The sequence below is a fragment of the Heliangelus exortis genome, chromosome 6 (genome assembly GCF_036169615.1).
Source record: "Heliangelus exortis chromosome 6, bHelExo1.hap1, whole genome shotgun sequence".
Classification (NCBI taxonomy): domain Eukaryota; kingdom Metazoa; phylum Chordata; class Aves; order Apodiformes; family Trochilidae; genus Heliangelus; species Heliangelus exortis.
This window is the reverse complement of record NC_092427.1, coordinates 21574119-21593859: the sequence shown is the minus strand read 5'-3', so window position 1 is coordinate 21593859 and position 19741 is coordinate 21574119. Positions and strand designations below refer to the sequence as shown.

Below are 19741 nucleotides of genomic sequence, written 5' to 3'. Positions count from 1 at the left end.
TTGGCTGAAGAAAATGATCTCTGCCCTTTCTGTACTTATTTATATTTTCAGTTGACTGCATAATCTGGCCCTCTAGAAAGCCTCTTCAGGAGGTCTCACAGCTGAAATAATAGCTAGTGAATTTTTAAAAATTATTTGGGAGTTGTTAGATGTTTTCTTCTTCCTTTCCCTCCCTCTCCTCAGTCCCTCTTTGGCAAACACTCCTGGGTTATTCCACTGGATTGCTTTCCATTGCAGGGCAGGACATGCTGCAAAAGTGACCTGATGTGTATGAAGGAAGGATCTGCACTGATTTCCAAGTATTTGTATGCTGCCCCCAAACTAGGTGGGGCTGGAACCAGACAACCAAAATCTGTGCTACATCACAGCAGCTCCAGAGACAAGGGAGAACTGTTGGCATTGTCTTTCTTTCTAGAAATGCCCTTGTTCTCTCTCCATCATCTCATGTGGTTGTTTCATTTCTGGTTATGGGATGCTCTTAAATCCAGGGAATGAGGCTCTTAGATTTCTCTAGTATTATACCATCCAGACTATTTCCGTCTATGCCCTTTTCTATTCTTTCAGTGGAGCAGTGCATGGTTACACAAGCTGTGCTCTGACTGCCAAAATTGCTGCTCTGTATATGTTCTGGGTGAATCTGCCCCCCCTGTTCCAAGTCTACCCATGTGGAGGGGCTGTGGATGAGATGCTCAGCTTTTGGAGATCAGGGGATCACCTCTGAGACCCAGCCAAGTTATCCTGTTAGCTGATGGTTTCTCCTGGGCACAAGAGAGCCAAGAGAATGTCTGTGGGTATCCTTTCCAGGAAAGAGATTTTTGGTCTTGTCCAGGGACCAGAAATGTCTATGGAGGTGGCGTTGGCCACTTCAGTAGCAGGGCACATACAGGCTGCTCCCAACCAACTTGCCTCTTTTCCTGATGTATGCTTCAAATCTGAAAATGTTGCTTTATCCCTGCTTATGTTAGTCTTGTGTGTTATGGATTGAAGTTTTTTTTCCAAGAGATTCAAGGAGAAATTAACTGATCCTCAAACACGAGCACAGGCTTTTTTTATTCTCAAAAGGATCAAGGCAATTTAGTGCGATTCAAGAAAACTGACAGGTCTGGAGGGGGCCTAAGTCTTCTTGGCCTCAAATCTGAGCACCAGTCTGTACATCAGACCCTCTCACTTCTGTACTGGCAGATCACAAGGTAGTCTTGACTGTATGAAGGTAAAGTTCAGGGTGATGCTTACATCTTTCTTCCTTCCCTGTGTTTTGTACCACTAGAAAAAGTGTAGGTATGAAAAGGGTGTTGGGGACTCCTGGGAATCTTCCTGCCTCCAGCCTGCCTCGTTCTTGACTCTGATGCTCATGGCAGGCCTGGCTAAATCCCTTCATCCCAGTCATCATGCCTGCAACTTCTCTGTGATGAAATGTTCTTCTGTCCCCTCGGCAAAGCAGAGATCCCCCCCAGGGAACAGGCTCCTCACAGTAGCCTGATGCCTGGTCAGTTTCAGCTTCTCTTGGTGATAAATCCCAACCCAAGCTGTTCATTCTGCCTGTCTCCTCTTCCCCAGTCTCCAAGGCCCTTTGCCTCCTCTGCTGTTGGTCCCCTGGGCTGTTCCTCCTCCTTCCCTCTCCATTCCCTCTGCTCCCTCTGGGCTTTGCTTCATCAGCTGCTTTTGCCAAGATGAGAGCACAGGAGATGATCCCAGCCCTTGGTTCAGATTCCACCAGCTTTGTGTGGTGCTTTCTCCCAGTTTTGGGCTCCCTGCTGTCTGTCAGGCTCAACTTGATACCAGCAATTAATGTGGAGATGTATGTGAGCATGTGTGTTCCTGGCAGTTCTCGGTAGCCTCCCTGACTGCATTTCTTAAGTCTCCTCCTCACACAAAGCTTCAGTAGCAATATGAAATTCTCCTCCCAGGGAATCAGTGTGGGTTTGTCCTGCCACAGAAGAAGCTGATGCTTAAATCCCCTCTGCTTTCCCAGGGGCTCCCCTTCCACCATCAGGCATCATCCGTTACAGTCTGTAAATAAAAAAGGGGGACATTTTCCTCAAGATCCCATCCAGGAGCACAGGGGAGGATCCTGCAGCATCATGTCAATCTGTAGCAAGCAAATGCTGGTGTGTTAGGATCTACAGAAAAGGGGGCCAAAAGCATATTTGGGAATGCTGCTGTCTCAATAACACCTGTATTGCAAGGATCTTTGTTTTCCTCTCTGCACCAGAAATTTCATGTTGCTGTGACTAGCTTCAGCCCTACTTTATTTTTTCCTTAAAGCTCCATGTAACTTTAAAAATGTCATTGACATGTTGTGTTCTACTTAATCAACTACTATAGTATTTTTAATAGGTATTTAGTATTTTAATAGTATTGAGGTTTAGTCTTCAGACTTAGGTGTTTAAGCTTGAACACATGGTCTTTGAAGAGTTCAAAACTACCAAAAAAGATCTTCAAGCCTTGTTTTCTGAAATCCTGTCTCAGTTCACATCCAATTTGGAGGTCTGGGAGCTGCCTGAGACCCACATACCTCTGAACAAGCTGTTCAGAGCTGCAGGAACCCAAGAAGGCTTCCCCAGCAGTGTGGTGGGAGGTGGTCCAGGTATCAGCATGATTTCTGACAGAGAAATTCAGTCTTGCATTCAACAGCCATGGTCCCTGTTGTACAAAAGGTGGCAGGATGGAAGGTTGCATCCCTGATCTAGGAAGCCAAGGGAAAAAGCTACCCCAAGAAGTGTTTAGGTCTGAATTGTTACCCAATAGCACCATGCAGGCAGTCCTTTGTCCCATGTTTTCTGTCTCTGTGCTGCCCATCATGGTGACTTTTTTTTTTTTTTTACATGCATCCCCATTTCCCCACAATCTCTGATGGGTTGTAAACCACAGCACTGATGATAGAAAGCATGCCAAAATATTTAAGGAAATCCTGATTTATGCTGGAAATGCTTACTCATCGGTTTTCTTTTTAATCATTGCAAATGCTGGGACTCTCAAGCCCCCCTGGCTCCCCTGGTCATTTTGCATGGCTTTTTAGTGATTCTGCCTTAACTGGAGACCTTGGGATGGCTCTGGCCCAAGTGAACTCCAAGGTCTTTGTGCAGTATTCTCCTGGTGGTACCCTGAGATCAGCAGATGCTGGCCTTTCTCTCAACTCCCACTCAGTGCCTCAAATCCCAGGGAATGCTCTCCTTCCGCTGCTACACCCTGTGCTTTGAAGGCAAAAAATGATTCAACAAGATCTTAAGGGGGAAGGGGAGGGGGGGTTTGTATGGTTCAGCTGCCTTCAAAAATTCACAAGTGTTTCCAAAGCTGAGATACAGACACCTTCACGCACAGCCAGCTCCTTGCCTTTGGTGCAGCCCTCTAGGGAACTTCCTCTGCCCATGTAAAAATTCACAAATACTCTGCCTACACAGGCAGATTTTTTAGTCTTCAGTCAAGTTGTAACTCTCCTGTAAATGTTCCTGTCTACCCATATGCAGTGCCAGTTTGCTATTATGCACAGAGCTCTTCCCAAATTAGGCAGCTGAGACATGTTTTGTCTTCAGCATGTTTTTAAAAATTTTATTATTTACCTGAAAGGATATAAATATGCAAAAATATCATGTGTGTTGGAAAATAGGTCCTGCAGTCAACATACACTGCAGATAAAAGCATTGCACCCTGTAAACTGCTTATTCTACAACTCTGTTCCTCATCCTTTTTTATAACGCTCAAGCAATATTTCTGCTTTGGTATCAGTATAAGACAAATCTCTAAAGACACAAATGAAAGCATTGACTAGTGTAAGATTTTAAAACTTGATACCCAAAATGTGCCAACCAAACTGCTTGTGGGAAAATAAATTGGGACTGTAATGGGATATGCTGAGTCTGTGCAGTCTCAAGGAGAGCCTGGATGCAAACTGCTCTTAGGCACCAAGTGGGTGCTGGTGTCTGCTAAATCAGGGGTCTCACTATTGGCTTCAGCTGTAGCAAGGTTTGAAAACTAATTTCCCTTTTTTTTTTTTTTTTTTTTTAATTTTGCAGTCTTCCTCCACTTGTTTGGAAAGTTGTTGTGGGTGTTTTGCTGCTTGGAGCAGCTCCCAGAGAGCAGGACAGACTGAGCTCTGTGCTCCCTTCCTTATCTCCTGCCTCTTTGCCTTTCATCATCTGCTGCTTTTTCTTACTCCTCTTTAGGTCAGTTGCTTCAGGTCACTATTTTTTCTTGCTCCTAACCCCACGGCAGAATTTTCCAGATTTGTTGCTTTGCTGACCCTGGAGAGGTTGTTTTTTGTTTTTTTTTTTTTTTTTGTTCCCATTCATTTGTTTTGCTGGACAGAATACAAAAGGTTAAACAGTTAGGAGAACTTTATTCTGTATTTACTGCCGAGGTAGGTTTCTAAATCAACAGTAGGTCATGGATTGGAGTGACTCAGAGAGCTGCTTAACCTTTTTCCTTCCGTTTTTGTCTCTCTCCAAATCTGAAGTGCACATCTGCAATTTAGATTGCTGAAATAAGAAGCTGTGAAATGCAAATAAATTGCTGTAGAACAGCTGCCCAGCCTGGCCCAGTGCAGAGCTGGTTTCCATTTGCCAGCAATTAGATCCCTCTGGGATGCAAACAGTACCTACAAACACAAGTACCTACAAACATGAACATGCAACCAGTAAGGAGGATGGGTTAACTGGGGTTAACTGGGAGGCATGGGGCAGAGAAAAACCCATCTGGCTGTGTGCAATTCCCTTCTCTACATGCACTGTGTGAAGGAAGGTCCAAGCTAGTGGGGAGGTTTATGAGGTGGGCAGGCAACAGACACTCAAAGAAAAAGTCTTAGGTTGCTTTTCAAAGAGGAACTGAGACATCATCCATCAACCATGATTGTATCATAGAATCACAGAATAATTTTTGTTGGAAAAGACTTTTCAGATCATGGAGTCTAGAGCTGCAAAGGACACCATTAAACCATGTCCCTCAGCACCACTTCTCTACAGCTTTTCAATCCCTCCAGGGATGGTGACTCCACCACTGCCCTGGGCAGCCTGTGCCAGGGCCCAACAGACCTTTTGGAGAAGTTCCTCATATCCAATCTACACCTCTCTGGCACAGCCTGAGGCCACTTTCTCTCATCCTACTGCTTGTTTCTTGGGAGAACAGACTCACACACAGACACCCTGGGCTCCAACTTCCTTTCAAATAGTTGTAGAGAGGAGAAGGTCCCCCTCAGCCTCCTTTTCTCCAGGCTAAGCACCCTCAGTTCCCTCAGCCACTTCTTAAAGGACTTGTGCTCCAGACCCTTTCCCAGAAACTTTCCCTTCTCTGGACATGCTCCAGCCCCTCAATGTCCTTGCTGTGAGGGGCCCAAAATTGACCCCAGGGTGCTGAGATGTGGCCTCATCAGTGCCAGTACAGGTCTGGAGCAGGAACAGGTTCAGCCTGGCCCCTTCATTCAGGGCACAGTGGCAATGAATGTCCCCAGGATGGGCCATGGATGCGAGGAGAACAAAGCATCCATGGCATTAGCCCCGCTAGAAACTGCCCCAGTGAAAGATCTCAGCTATGTGGCCAGAGCAGAGCCAGCCCCAACAACCCCTGGGTGTGTAAAACTAGAACTGGATTATCCTTAAGGTCCCTTCAAACCCAAACCATTCTAGGATTCTCTTCTAATAACTTTATGGAACAGGCATATTTTGTTTGGTGTCCCTCTCATGTCTCTAACCCAATATCTTGATTAAGGTTTTGAAACGTATCCTGTGCTGTTTTCAGGTGTCTCAGCTTAAAATGCTGACATTTTACAAGTTGTAGTGTCAAAAAAATCTTCCTTATTCAGGATGCAACCTGCTTCTGGCTGACAGCCTGTGAGATTTTCCACAGTGGTGTGCAGGGTAACTGCATCCCTCACACTGCAGAGCAGCATCTCATGGTTGTAAGATCAGGAACTCCCTCCAAGGAGGTCTTCAGAGAAGGTTTTCTTGTGTATAGACCACAAATTACATCGTTTTTGAAGCCTGCCAATGCTATGAGGTTTCCCCTAATGAGAGGACTGTGCTGCACAATCTGCTTGGAGTGATCTTTTCAGTATTTGGATGTTTATTGAAGTGGCTGTTGATAAAGGAATGAAGTAAACCTGGACTTGTTTTGTTTGGCACTTATACAGAAAGTCTCTTAAGATGAGGGCAGTACAGCTTTAATCATATTGCTTTCTCTGGTGTGTTTTTCTATGTATGAAATATTGCTTTTTTTTTTTTGCTTTTTAAAAAAAAAAAAAAAAAGTTTTTATATATAGAAAGAGTATGTTGACAACTGCCTGAGCATCAGCTGAGAAAAGCTTATTTCCAAGTATCTGAGCTACAGCACTTTCAGTGTGTTTTGTCTGTGCCTTCTGTACAGATCTGCCAAAAGCTTTTGATCAGAATCTGCTGTGCTGTGTCCATGAACGTGGCTTTGAGCATCCCCTTTGCCAAGGCAAAGCCTTTCATGGCCGGCAAAGCAGCAGGCAGCAAGGTGGGGAAATTTGGTGTTCTGAGGCTGAATTAAACAACCTGGTGATCCTAATGATCACTGCTGTGGGATGTGCTTGGTGCAAAATTTGGATCCTCCCTGCTTTGTACAAGGGGGGCAGCTCCTGGCTGCTCCTGGCAGGCTCCCTACTTGATGTACCTGAGATGTGCCCCTTGAATGCAACCTCAGACCCACTTCACTCTTTAATATATCCTGCCCTCTAGTGCCAGCAGATGCTGAATCAGCAGAAACCCAGCAGTGAGCTCTGCAGTGTTTCTCTGCCTTTCCAACTTTTTCATCAAACACGTATCTCTGAGCCAGGGAAAATGCTAATTATGGGGCTGCTAGGATAGGGAGAGCTCCTAAATATGTCTGTGCATCAAGGGGATGTCTGGGCAAAAGTCTGGGGAGTGGGAATCTCAGTGTGGCTTTGGAGAAAGCCCAGCTCTTTGGAAGTATCTTTTGGAGATGTTTTCAAGGAAAAGGAGTTTTGTAATGGAAAGAGGAACACGTGCAGCAGGACATGTGAAAGAAAGCTTTGAACCTCAGAATGTTGTTTCCTTGATGAGCTTAAAATAAAATCTCAAAGCCTGGAGTGCAATGACAGCCTTGGCTGTCATGCAGGGAGCAGAGAGAGCAGGGGTGACACCCAGAATTAGATCTCTCTGAAAGAAAAAAACAATTTTCTGTTTAAATGAAGTCTGTGATCTTCTAGTTTTGTTACCTGATTTCCTGGGAGAGGAGCAGAGGTTTCCCCAGCTGTTGCCTGGGACTCCAAGAACTGTTCCCAGAGGGTACCTTCTGCCAGCCAGGCACAACCCATCAGTGCTCCTCAAAGCTCCTCTGTGCTCATCACATCTCCCTCCCTCCTGATGTTTCTCTTCTGCTATTTTTAAGACCCCACCAGGCAAAAGCTTTAAGATTTACAATGCAAGGGCAGAGGGGTGGCTGGGTCGGTCCCAGTTGCAGAGCTTTGCGTGCCTCCAGCTGGGTGGGATCGGACCCATGGGGGTTTTTGCACAATTTCCTGGGTTATTTCAAGCTGTTGGGAGGGGCAGGAGTCCTTTTTGTGTGTGAGCAGGGCTACAAAAAAACCCAAACAGTTTTGTATGAACTGCTCTTCTCCTCCTCTGTCCCCTCAGACTGGATCAGAAACATTGGAGTTTGGGGAAAGAGGGAGGAAAAAACCCGACACGAAACAGAAACCCCGAGCGAGAGGTCACCCATAGTTTTCCTCTGATGCACAGTGGAGTGCGAGGGCTGGCGTAGCTGTTAGGGTGGGTTTGTTTCTTTAAGGTGTCTCCCAGAGGGAGGATCAGCCAAATGCAATGTGGCAGCAGCTATGGTAACTCCTCTTGGCTTTCAGCACAGCCCTTGCTGATCGTACAACTTGCTAGTGAAGAAGGTACAGCTGTCCAGGCCTTGGCAGGGTTCCCCACCCTTTGCTTGCTGCCAAATGCTGTTTTTCCTTTTTTCAATTTTTTTTTAAGTTGATTTATTCTCTTCCTAAGAAAATGAAAATGGGAGGAACAGCCTCATCTGTCTCTTAGCCTCAATGGAAACTTCCTGGACCTGGTGGGTGAAGCCTGATGGCACTCCATCCCCAAATGGTGCTGGGATGTTTGCAGTCAGAGAGGTGGGGAGCCCAAATTCAGGAGGGCTCAAATCCTGCTGTGAGATGCTGAGGCTGGGGGAGCAGGGTTAAAGGCTGGGGTCCCAGCAGTGCCTGCAAAGGGCTGAGCACTTGGGCTGGGGCTCTGCTCAGGGATGTTTTCCTTTCCCTGTTGTGGGCATCCCCATGCCACATGAACACATGTGAGAGGTGAACCAGCTGGAACTGACAGCCTCACCCAGGGGCAAAATCCCTGCTACATAGTGCACCACTCAGCCAAGGACTTTCCTGAACTGCTTCTCTGCTCCTACTATGGCTATGGAGCTGGAGATGCCTCACCAGCTGTGTTTGCACCTACAAAACACAGTGGAGCAACTCTAAAAAGACATCCATCCCAGCAACCAAATCCCTGGCAAAATTTTAAGCATCGAGTCCTGACCTGGGGTCCTTGTGAGAGTTCCAGTATGTTTTCCTTCCCTCCTCTCCCTCTCTGCACCCACCATGGCATTCTCAGCCCTTGCCTCCCAAAGCATATTTGGGCTATGCTGGCTTTTTCCTCTGAAAAAGGAGCATGCCCAGCTGGAGGGGGTGATTGCCACCACTGCCATCCCCAGGAGCGTGCCCTGTGTGTGCTGCCAGCACTGCTGCAGGAAGAAGCACTGTGTGTCCACTATAGCTTCACTAGGGCTCCTGTCACCCCCAAGGAACAAATCAACTAATGCTAAATGCATGGGAAAACACACTTTGTAAGGAGAAGGTGCAGCCTGGGGGACTTCTTTAGGATGCAACATTAAGGTGGGCTTCTACTGGGGGTGCCTGGTGTAGGGCACTGCATGGAGAAGCAGATATTTTCATGCAATGGGGAAGCTTGCGTGGCTTGTATTGCTCTCCTGGTGTTCTCCAAGTGTCTGTGTCAGGCTAGGTCAGCTGGTGTGGCACATCAGAAATAACTGAAAAGCCCTTATTTTGAAATATTTTGGCCACATGCAATTTTAAGGATGTGCCTGCTATAAAGAGGAGCTGCAAGGCAGACTGGGCAGTGGCATGGAGGAGCAATTCAAAGGGGAAGCCTATAGATTTCCTATTGAGAGAGAGGTTTTGTATTTTAAAGTAATGAAATGCTAGAGCTGTGTGAGAACTTGTACAATAGCATTTAAATGAAAGATTAAGAAGAAATGGCACTGGAGGAACAGAAATACGTTGCAATGGATTTGCACAGCTGGAGAAATGATGGCATTAGGAAATCATGCCAAACGTGCTATAAACAGGAGTTTTATTTTCCATAGGGGCAAGGATGAGTGGCCAGACCTAATAAACATTCTTGGGATTCATATGTATACCTGCTTTATATGCGTGCTTCATACGCACGCATTATGAGGTGCACATGAAAATCTTTCTAATTACAGCAGAAAATGGGCCAGTGATGACATATGAGAACAATGAACTGGTATAAAAAAGGGAAATACATTTGAAGACTGTTGATTTTAAAGCCAGGCATTTTTTTCTTCTTCTGACATAATTCACAACTCAAATAGTTGCAGTTTTCAAAGCTCTGTCCACTTCCCTGAGACTCCTCAACCACTTTGGAATATTTACCTTTTGCCACCCACCGTGAGTGAAAATACTGCCCGGTTCACAAAGTGACAGAGCTCAAGAGTAAAATTTTCAGATTAACTCAGTCCTACTGAAAAGCAGCATATTTTGTGCTCCCAGTTCACAGCTGGAAATGCCACCCCATACCCGCAGCCCTCTGGGTGCATGGCATTGGCCCAGAAGCACCTGCAAATTTTCTGGGGGGGTGACAGAGTCTTTTTGTGGTGCTGTCAATCACCATTTTCCCTGGCATGAACGCTTAAGGCAGTAGTGAGTTACTCCTTCATGCATTAAGTTATTGTAATAAATATTGATTGCTAGGTTGAGTGGGTTTAAAATGTCTAAGGGGATCGTTGGAAAGGGATACTCTGATCTCTTCCCTTCCTCCTAAGATGCAAACTTGGGTTTGAACAATTCAAAACCTGGTGCTCTGCAGCTAAATCCAAGTTCAAATTTGTCGCTTCTCTATGGGAAGTGTTAAGAAAAAAGACACTCCAGCTCCCTTCTGACAATTAACATTTCAGACCCATGCCATGTAAAAGAGATTATTTTCTGCTGGTTATAAGAGTGATATAATAAACAGCCCTTCTATGGCAAAGGATGAAAAGCTGCTTGCAAAGTACCTGGTTGTTTGGTGCTTAGAACCCCTCACAGCTGGAAGAGAGCTTGGAATGTGGAGTTTGCAGGGCTGTGCCTGAAGCATCGCACTCACAATTAGAGGTAGCAAAGGGCATTGCCAATATTTGAAATTTTCTGAGCTCATCAGGCAAAATAATAAATTTCCTTAACAGATGCAGAATAGCTGTCTTATCTAACGTGTAAAAATAAGCTCTTAATATTTTTTATGCCTAGGTGTATTTTTTTAAGGTGGTGTAATTTTGTATGTCCTCCTTTTAGTATGTAGTTTTTAAGCACAAGAATCTTACTGGGAAGTTTCCCCAGAGTTTTTCCGTTGGTATTTCCAGATGCCCTGCCATAGCAAAAACCACTCTGTCTCCACATGGATGCTCTTGCATGGGCTCAGTTCATGCCACCCACCCAGTGCTGTAACACCTTGAGGCTACAACACCATAACCTGCCTGAGGTGCCCCAGCCCAATGGACCATCTTCCTTGTGTATTTCAGGGGGAAGAAAGACTTAAGAATTACAATTAGATGTAATCGTGGCATAGAGGTGGTGCTGGGCATCCCAGCGAGAAACAAGGCAAAATGGACAAGGAATTGCAACACTCTTAAAAGCCATTTTTCCCCATCTGAACTCCTCTGGTTTAAAGTCCTGTTGTGCCTTAGATGATTTTCTCCTGGGAACCCTGCTGTGCTTTTAGGGATGGTAGCACATCCAGTAATGTTCTCCTGGGGAGGAAGAATCTGTGCTTGGGGTGTGCAGCATCCAGAGATGCTGGGGCTCCTTCTGGGCCATGAAACAGGAATTTGAATGTCCAAGTAAGAGTTGGGGCTGTTTAACTGTTTAAATACAACAACTGTTCCGTTGCTGTTCCTCTGCATTTTCCCTTATTTTCTATAGCTCTGTGTTGATGCCATAGAGGGATTAAATTCCATTTTTGTTCTTAATTAAAGATAAAGCACCCTGTTACCAGTAGCAAAGTGTATGCTGGGGAAGCATGTTTGCCTTTTTTTCCTGAGTCCTTATTTTTTTGCTGGTTGTTTTTTCTTTGCTTACCCCCCTGGCCAGGAATTTCTTCTAACGAGCCATAATACACAGTGAGATTTCATCACGGGGCACATGAAACCTGCCCTAAGTGTTGGTCTTAAACATGTGTGTTTGTGGCTGTGTGAGATCCCTCTGGCAGATTTGTTTTATTAAAGAGCCTGGTGCTGGGGACATCAGATACATACATGCTGGGGAATCCCCCAGCCATGGAAAATGTTGCTTTCTGCATACAAGCCTCTTCCTGGCTTCATCTGAATTTTCTGAACTGAATAATCTCATTTTTGGTTTTTTTTTGGTTTTTTTTTAACAAGACTTTCAGTACAACTGTGATCTCCCCACATCTCTTAGCTGAGGAAGTAGGTTTATTTACATTTAAGCAAAAACATATTATTTTTAAAGGAGGCCCGGAGAGCTTAAACCAAAGGATTAATTCCATAAATTACTACATGATGATTTTTTAATTAATCCAAAACCTAATTCATACATATTTAAAGCATGCATTTGGCAGGTCTAAATCTCTTAAGGAAATGGTAAAGCTGCTTCTTGGGGGTGGCAGTTAACAAGGCAAAAGTATCTTATTAGGAATTCAATTAGAGCTAATACAGGCTTACTGGACATCTTCCAGTAAATATATATCAAGCTGAACCAGTAGACATTTATCTCTTTTTAAATTATTATTTTATTTTTTCTCTTCTCCTCTTTCTGTTTTCCAAGCTGCACTTAAAAGATGGAGAAGAGAATTTAGGAGGAAGAGGGTCTACAGCTCAGTTCCAGCTTACTGTACAGTTCCAGGCACCGCGTTTACTTTCATTTTTGATGTCTGATCCCTTTTGCAAGCTGCACAAGATTAGTGCTGCCTAACTCCTACCCCTTCCCATAAATGCAGAAACAAATAAAAAAAAAAAAACCCAACAAACTAAATCTTGTGAAGCCCTGTGACAGGTCTGGGGGTGCCAGGCTGCCCCATCAGCAGGATGGAAGCGGGTGCCCTGACAAACACCCACTGGCTGCTGCTTTGGGGAAGCATTTATGCTGCCTGGCCTAGGTTCAGTGGATCAAAATATTGTTTTTCCCCATAAAAAAGGCTCAGAGCCCCCATGCTCAACCCCAGAGAAATTAGGGTTCTAACGGCCTCCTCAAAACCCTCTGTTAGCAATAGGGCTGAACAGTTATTGTGGCTTATTTCCCATTTGTATGGTGCCAGGAGTCTCCCTGTCCTGTGTGAAGCCTCCTTCAGCAAGGTGATCATGTCTCCAGGTTCCTGATATTGCTTCTCATGAGGAGACAGTTCATTTTCAGGAGTGAAAGGTTGCTTTTTAATTCTTTCAGCTAAAAAGCTGAAAGCCTTGGACTATATAAGGATGACAGATAATGGAATAAATTCAAAGGGAGTTCCTCTAATGCAGGAGGAGAAGGACACCCTGAAGAGCTACCGGAGCCCCAGTCAGACTTGCACTCCTGTCCACACACATGCAGAGAAAATACAAGTGCCAGCAGTGCCAGGGAGAATGACCAGAGCCTAACAGAGAGCCCAGCTGAGGGAGAAAAACCTCTTTGCTGCTTAACTGGTTCCCCTTGCAATGAGAAAGCCAAGAGTGCTGCAGGAGCTGGCGTGGGTGGCTCTGCCCCATCATGGGCTGGGTGGCCCAGCTGCTGCCAGCCAGGTTTGGTGTGGAAGCAGTTAAAGAGATGGGTACACGAGGGTAAGGGCTGCCTTGCTTTGATTTATTGGCTGTCTGAATTAATTTGTTATTTGTGTATGATTAGTTGCTGTTGCTGAGTGGTCATCTTCTACAATAACAAACCTAATTAACTGCTGGGGTGGCTACAGTTGGTTTTGTGTTTTGTTTTTTGTTTTTTCCCCCCAGGCAAATATATCTACTGTTTTAATTTTTGAGAACTAATAATTAATTAGTGTGAGCCTGCAAGGGTCCAGCTGGAGGACTTCTTGGTTTTCCTCACTTCCAAATTTGCCTAAAAGGAAATTGGAGGTGATGGTGTACAGCACCAAATCCCTCTGAGCAGTCCATCAAGAGGTCTGATGGGTTCAGCAGCTACTGAGGAGAAGCAAGGTTGCTCAGAGCCAGCTGAGGATCTGGCCCACTGTGTTTTTAATGGCACAGCCCTTTCTTTTAATTGGCTTCCCCCACTCCCACAGCCCCTTCCTAATATTATATGAAGCCTGGAAGATGAGGGGAAGCAACCCAAAATGTGTGGTTTTTTTCCCCCTATCAGCAGCTGTAATTCCCTACTTATATTTTGTGCTTGGGGTTGTGACGGACTTCCCTTACATGTTCATAGCCTCACCAAACTGTTCCTATGGCTCTACAACAAGACGTAAATTCTGGAGATTTCAGGCATGAAGATTTCAAAGTCATAGTGAATCACGTAGAAATGATTCTCAGAGCTACATCTAGAAAAATAATTATATTGCTAGCTTGAAAGAGTAACAAGAAATATCCCTGAAAGAATACAGAGGTAGTTACAGGATCTGTCCCATCTCTGTAAGAGGCTGCTGTGATCTCCAGAGCTAATTTATCACCACTACCTAGAAGTCTATAAAATATGCCCCAAAAAGCACTGAAGGAAGAAACGTGGAGGAAGGTTGCAAAGAAGAAATGTTGCAATCTTTGTCTTTTGTTTTCATGGGGATGCTTTGTACACTCTTGAAAGCAGAGCTACTCCGTGCAGATGACCAGTGTGAGGATGACTAATTAGGAGACAAATTAGGTCTACTTACCTGAAATGTCTGTCTTCACTGATCCCTTACTGATGCTTCAATGCATCTCTCCTCCTGAAAGGACTTTTACTGCAACCCTAGCCCCGGCGGATTAAGTAAAAACATGCTTTTTCTGCTCTTCCAAGTGATCTTTCCATTTTTTTATCTAACGTATTCCCTCCACCATGCATGTCTCTAGCTCTTTACCGTTGGTAATTAGTTTATACATATTTAGAAGCTTTGTATTTTGCATGTCTCCTACTCTGGAGCATTTTCCTTGCAGACTCTCCTCTTTCAAAGGACTACGGGCTGACTGCGATGTATTCGGTCCGCTGTGTAGCAGATTTATCCTCTCCCAAGTACAGACATGAACATAAACAGAAGATCCAAAATGCATTTTGCTGGGCTTTTAAATGCACTAAGATGAAACCCCCCTGCTACAAGCCTATTAATGTAAATACCAAACTTTACAATCCTTCCTGTCAAGGAAACATATTTACTTTTTTTGGAGGATCTGTATAAGAAAATCCAGCTTTGGGGACAAAAAGGGCTTAATTGCTGTGCCACAACACCCCCAGTTAACTGTACTGCTCTCATAAACAATAGAATTAGCTTGTTCCCAGGGCCAGCAGAGATAATATCTGTTCGCTTCTTTAAGGACAAAATGAAATAGGATGCTGGTGTTTTATACTGGAAACAGCCCTGGAAGTCTGAAGGGGCAATGGGAAGAGGGCTGTGTATCACACATACCTATTGCATGAGGGTTTCCTAGGGCAAAAAAGGTGGGAAAGGTGGTGTTAGAGCCCTTGCCAGCCCAGGGAAGACAAAGGGCTCATCCAAAGTCCTTAAGTGGGAAGAAGGGAGTTGCTGGCAGACTGGTCTTACTGGGAGCAGAGTAGGGCTATATTGTCCTTTACACTATGCTGATGCTCCTGACATCCCAGTTGGACAATATTTTTCCTATTAAGCGGGATAGTCAGAAACATTTTCTTTTCTCCTGATTTTTTTTTTTTCCTCTTCACAGCATCTTAAACATCTTGAAGGGAAAAGAGGAAGGTGGCTGTAAGGGAAAGCAGCTCAAGTGCTGGCGATGAGGACGGGGAGATTTGGGTGGGGAACGAAGGCTCAGCTTTGTGTGGTCATTGACACATCCTGATTGAACTATTTGAACTGCAAAGCTGTGCCTGCTTCTCCTGAAACTACCGGAGTTTGTCTGTAATTACATGGAGCAGAACAGGAAAACCTTGTGGCCAGAGGAGCCAGCAGCACTGACCTGCTGGTGTTTGCAGAGCCCAGGTGGCATTTTACCAGTTCCCAAGGCTCTGAATTTTTAATCTATGAGCTTTTCTGATTTTCTTTTTACAGCCAAGGGGGAACAACTACACAAAATCTTTCCTTGCCTATCTGTCTAAAAAAACACAGGTAAAAGGGAGGCCAGCCACTGAAGTCTAGCCCAAACAGAGCTCACCACTTCACACTCACCCCATCTTTACAGTGCTCACTGCTCCCTAGGCAAGGCAGGAGCCGACCCCAAATTCAGATAGATATTTCAGGGCTTTTTTGCCACTCAGACTGCACAGGCGGTTCCCCCGTTACAAATAAAAGCCACTCCAGCTGGGGACGGCCCCACGCAGAAGCCAACGACGTGCCACCCACCCAGCCGAGCTTGCCCATTTTAGAGGGTTTCTCAGGGATCTCGTAATATTTTTTTTCTTTTCCTTTTGCTGGCAGACACAATTTTTTTGTCACCGTAAAGGCTCGAATTTGACGCCGCACCGCGCCGCGCCACACCAGGCCATTTGTCAACAGCGTTTTCAACAGTTCAACCGCACGCGTGTCCAAGCACACCCAGGCACAGAGAGACTGGGAAGGGGGTAGGTCTGGGGGCTCAGAGACAGGTCACCTGCCCTAACAGGGAGGGGATGCAAAGGCAGAGCAAAAAAAGACACCTCTAGCCACCAGGTTACTGCAAAGATAACACCAGCCCTCTCCAAAGCAAACCAGAAATGCGCCGAGGCTTGGCTCTGTATCTTGGTTTTCATGCAGCCCAAAATGTGGGGACAATCTCAGCACTGGCATATAAAAATCCACCTCATCAAACCAGTGATAATTCCAGAGAGAGGGATTTTTAAAGGGGGCTTTAAAAAAAAAAAAACATTTTACTATTTGATAGAGAGGAATGGTTGTATATTAGATAACAGTTTTTAAAACATCATTGGTTAATGGCAGGACATCATTTGGGAAACAACAGAATAAATGCATTGTTCTGTCCCAGCACTTTACTATTCAGCCAATCTAAACTGCTGAAGAAATATGTGTTTGGGACATTTTACATCTGTTTTCTGACAAGAAGCCTGGGTTTTTGCATGTGGTAGTGGAGTTTTTTTGTGTTTTTCTTTTTTCTTTTTTTTTTTTTTTTAATCTATTTGCTGCATTTTTTTAGCCAGATTAGCATGGGAAAAGGCACTCTGTTTTGAAAAGGGTTTATCCTTTAAAAAAGTGACCCGACTTTGGCTTTTTGCAGTTGAAATTAGGGCACAACATGCAAAAAAATAAGAACACCAGCAATAGCCATAAAACCCACAACAGTGCATTTACCTGTTGAAATGAAACTAAATAACAGGCAGCTTGTGCCGTGGATGGAGTAACTGATTTTTTACCAGCCTAATGTATTGGTGGTTCCCTAGAAAATCGCATGAAAACCCTAATTACAGCATCAAAAAGCAAACGGTTGCAGGAGAGTAAAACATTCATGTGAAGTAGTTCCCAAAATGCAGTTTTAAATCTGCATTTTACACCAATAATATGGCCTGCTTGAACACTTGGAGTTTTTCAAAGTATTGCATTGCAACAAGGTATTTTTTTGGTTGGGGTTTTATTTTGTGTGTGTGTGTGTTTTTGTTTGTTTGTTTTCTTTTAAATGAGCTGTTTAATTGCTGCTAAAACACAGATGGATTTGCCTTTTTAAACAAGTCTGGATAATAGGTTGGGATAAACTTTCATTTCGTCTTTAAGGAGCCGATGCTCCATGACATGAAATTATTTCATTTTACATCACCCACGATGTTCCAGGATGGTGTGGGGGACAAATTTCCCATCGGAATGCTTGCTGGGCAAAATGGGTTCATGGGCTCTGCTTTATGTACTAAGCTCCAGGGAGTGACTGGCCCTCTGCAAACTCCAGCTGACACAGTGCAGAGCTGGTCTGGTTAATTAGCTGGAGATGAGAGTGTTATTAAGGGCTTTTTTTTTTTTTTTCCTTCCTCCTTTCTTACTGTTTATTCCTCCCTCCCCGAGTATTACAAAGGCAGCTGAAGGGGAAGTAGTTTTCTGCTAAATGGAAAATTATGAGGAAGGGTTTAGTGATGAGAGTGAATGAGAAACTCCATCTAACACCAACCTTTGCTTTCCTGGCACTTTGGGGAAGGGAAACCAAACAAATACAAAATTTTGGCAAAGTTGCTTCTATCTTTGTTTGCTTTTTATTGGGGGGGGGGAGGGAAAAGAAAGGGGCACAGCCAGGGGTTGTAGCCGACATCTGGTGCTCGTTTCTTTTTAAAAGAACTGCAACCAGGGGCAAACCCATTGCTGAAACCTGTTTGAGTTCTGGGGACCCCCTGGTCCCCCCCAGCCAGGAGACGATATCCTAGGAGCTGATGGCTCAGCACTGGGATTTTTAGGTGCTGCTGCCCTGGTCCAGCTGCAGCTGTTTTGGATCCCCTTGTCAGCCTGTTGTAGCTATCGCCTTTTCCTTGCCTAAAACCCTTCCCAGAACCAGCTCTTTCTGGCAAATTTAATGCAGCAATAGTTTCACCCCCATTACCCCAGATCCTCACCAACCAACTCTCAGCACCAGTACCCTCTCAGCTCCCCCATCACCTGCAGAGCAGAAACATGTCTATTTGTTTCTAAAAAATTTAGCGTATCTGATTTTTTTTAATCTGTCTAGCAGTTTGTTTTTCAAATTGTTGCTGGCATGGGGGAGTGGAAGGTGGCTGGAGACATCTACACCGCCCATCTCTCATCCAGGTTGGTGACCCCAAACCCCTTGCCCAGCAGCATCCTTGTGCCCCACCATAACATTCCAGAGGACTGTGGGCAAAGGAAGCCACAGGACCCCCCCTTCCCATTGCCGGATGGATGCAGAGCATCAATTAGGAGAAAAGAAACGGGTACCTACCCCTTCAGCAGCTGGGTTGCCTGTCATGGGCAGTGGCTAGTGTGAGGCTGACATGGACCATGCTCCCTCCATCCTCCATACAGAGAAGGCATAACTCAGCCTCTCATGAGCCACGTAACTGCAGCTCGTCATCTTACTGTCCATCTCGTCGCTCTGTAGCACCTGGTAGAGGAAGTCTATATATCGTGCTGCCAGCTTGAGGGTCTGGATTTTACTGAGTTTATCCGAAGGCAAAGTGGGGATGATTTTCCTCAAGGCGGCAAAAGCTTCGTTGAGCGACTGAGTCCTCTGCCTCTCTCTGACGTTGGCCAGGATCCGCTGGCTCTGCAGTTCTTCATACGATTGGGAGCTGGGACTGGATTTTTTCCCCCTCTTCCCTGGGTTGGGGCTGCCATCTTCGCTGGACTTCTTACTGTATCTTCTCTTCCTGCCAAATCGCTTTGGCTGCCTTTCCAGCTCCTCTTCACTGGTCCCCAAGCTATCCACAGGGGAAACAGGAGAACTGGAGCTTTCTTCCATGCTTTCTGCAAGAAGGGGAGGGGAAGAGACTTTCCCCCCCTCGTTATGTGAGTGTGTGTGTGTCTTAAATGTGCTTTAAATTCCTGAGACAGATCCTTTGGAAAAACAGGAGAGCTTTTTTTTTTTTGCTTTTTTTTTTTTTTTTTTTTTTTTTTGCTGACCAAACGTTTTCCAGGTTGCTTGAAGGGCTCTTATTTCAAGGAGCAGGGTTGTGCAAAAAAATTGAGGTCTTGGAGAGAGGAAGTTATTCTAACTTTTTGGAAACTTTAGCTGAGCTCAGTTGCTAAATAGTTGTCAGAAGTGAGGGAGGTGCGGGGCTGCCTTCTGATTGGCCGGCCAGGTCAGTGGGAGGAAAGCTTTTCCCCTGCTAAACTTTCACAGTTTTATGTTACAGTTAACTAAAATCTTGGGAATGCACCTCGAATAAAAGATAGCAAGCGACCATCTCCTACCACCCCTCACCCCTATCTCCAGAGATGCTGAATTTACAGCATTACCTCCTCCAGGGTAACCCCCCTGCCAGGGGGGGAAGGCTGGAGTGCTGCTCTGCTTGTTGAGTTCACAGGCTGCTTCCCAACCAAGACCCCAGCTCCATGGCCAGGTTGAAATTGTACTTTGCTCAAATTGGGTGCACCTCCAAGGAGGTTCCCCATTTTTTGCAAAACAGTGCCCTGATTTGCAAGACCTCCTAGTGCTGGGAGGTCCTGCAAGCTCCCTGATGCTGCTTTGCAAGCCACCCCCACAGCACCCTACTCCCCAAACCCCTACCCTGGGGAGATGTGGGCTTGGGAAACCTGCTTCACAGTCTCGTGGGGTGACCTCAAGGTGGCAGATGTCCCTTGGGGCATGTTGAGCTGTGGGAAAGTACTCAGTAGAGTGAGGTTAATGGTTGGACTCAATGATCTTCAAGCTTTTCTGAACCCAAAATAATTCTACGAAGGGCAGAGATTTGGAGGCAGCTGAGGGAAGACCCTTCACGCCT

General features: G+C 45.2%; 1 protein-coding gene across 1 annotated transcript in view; it reads right to left on the bottom strand.

The window, feature by feature from the left end:
* TWIST2 (twist family bHLH transcription factor 2) overlaps positions 1-19007 on the bottom strand; it is a 38520-nt gene extending 19513 nt beyond the window's left edge. The window contains exon 1 of the mRNA XM_071747123.1: positions 18241-19007. Within this exon, the coding sequence (XP_071603224.1) occupies positions 18277-18759 (483 nt within the window). The 5' untranslated portion in view covers positions 18760-19007 and the 3' untranslated portion in view covers positions 18241-18276. The remainder of the gene's footprint in view (positions 1-18240) is intronic.
* Between the last annotated feature and the right edge of the window lie 734 nt (positions 19008-19741).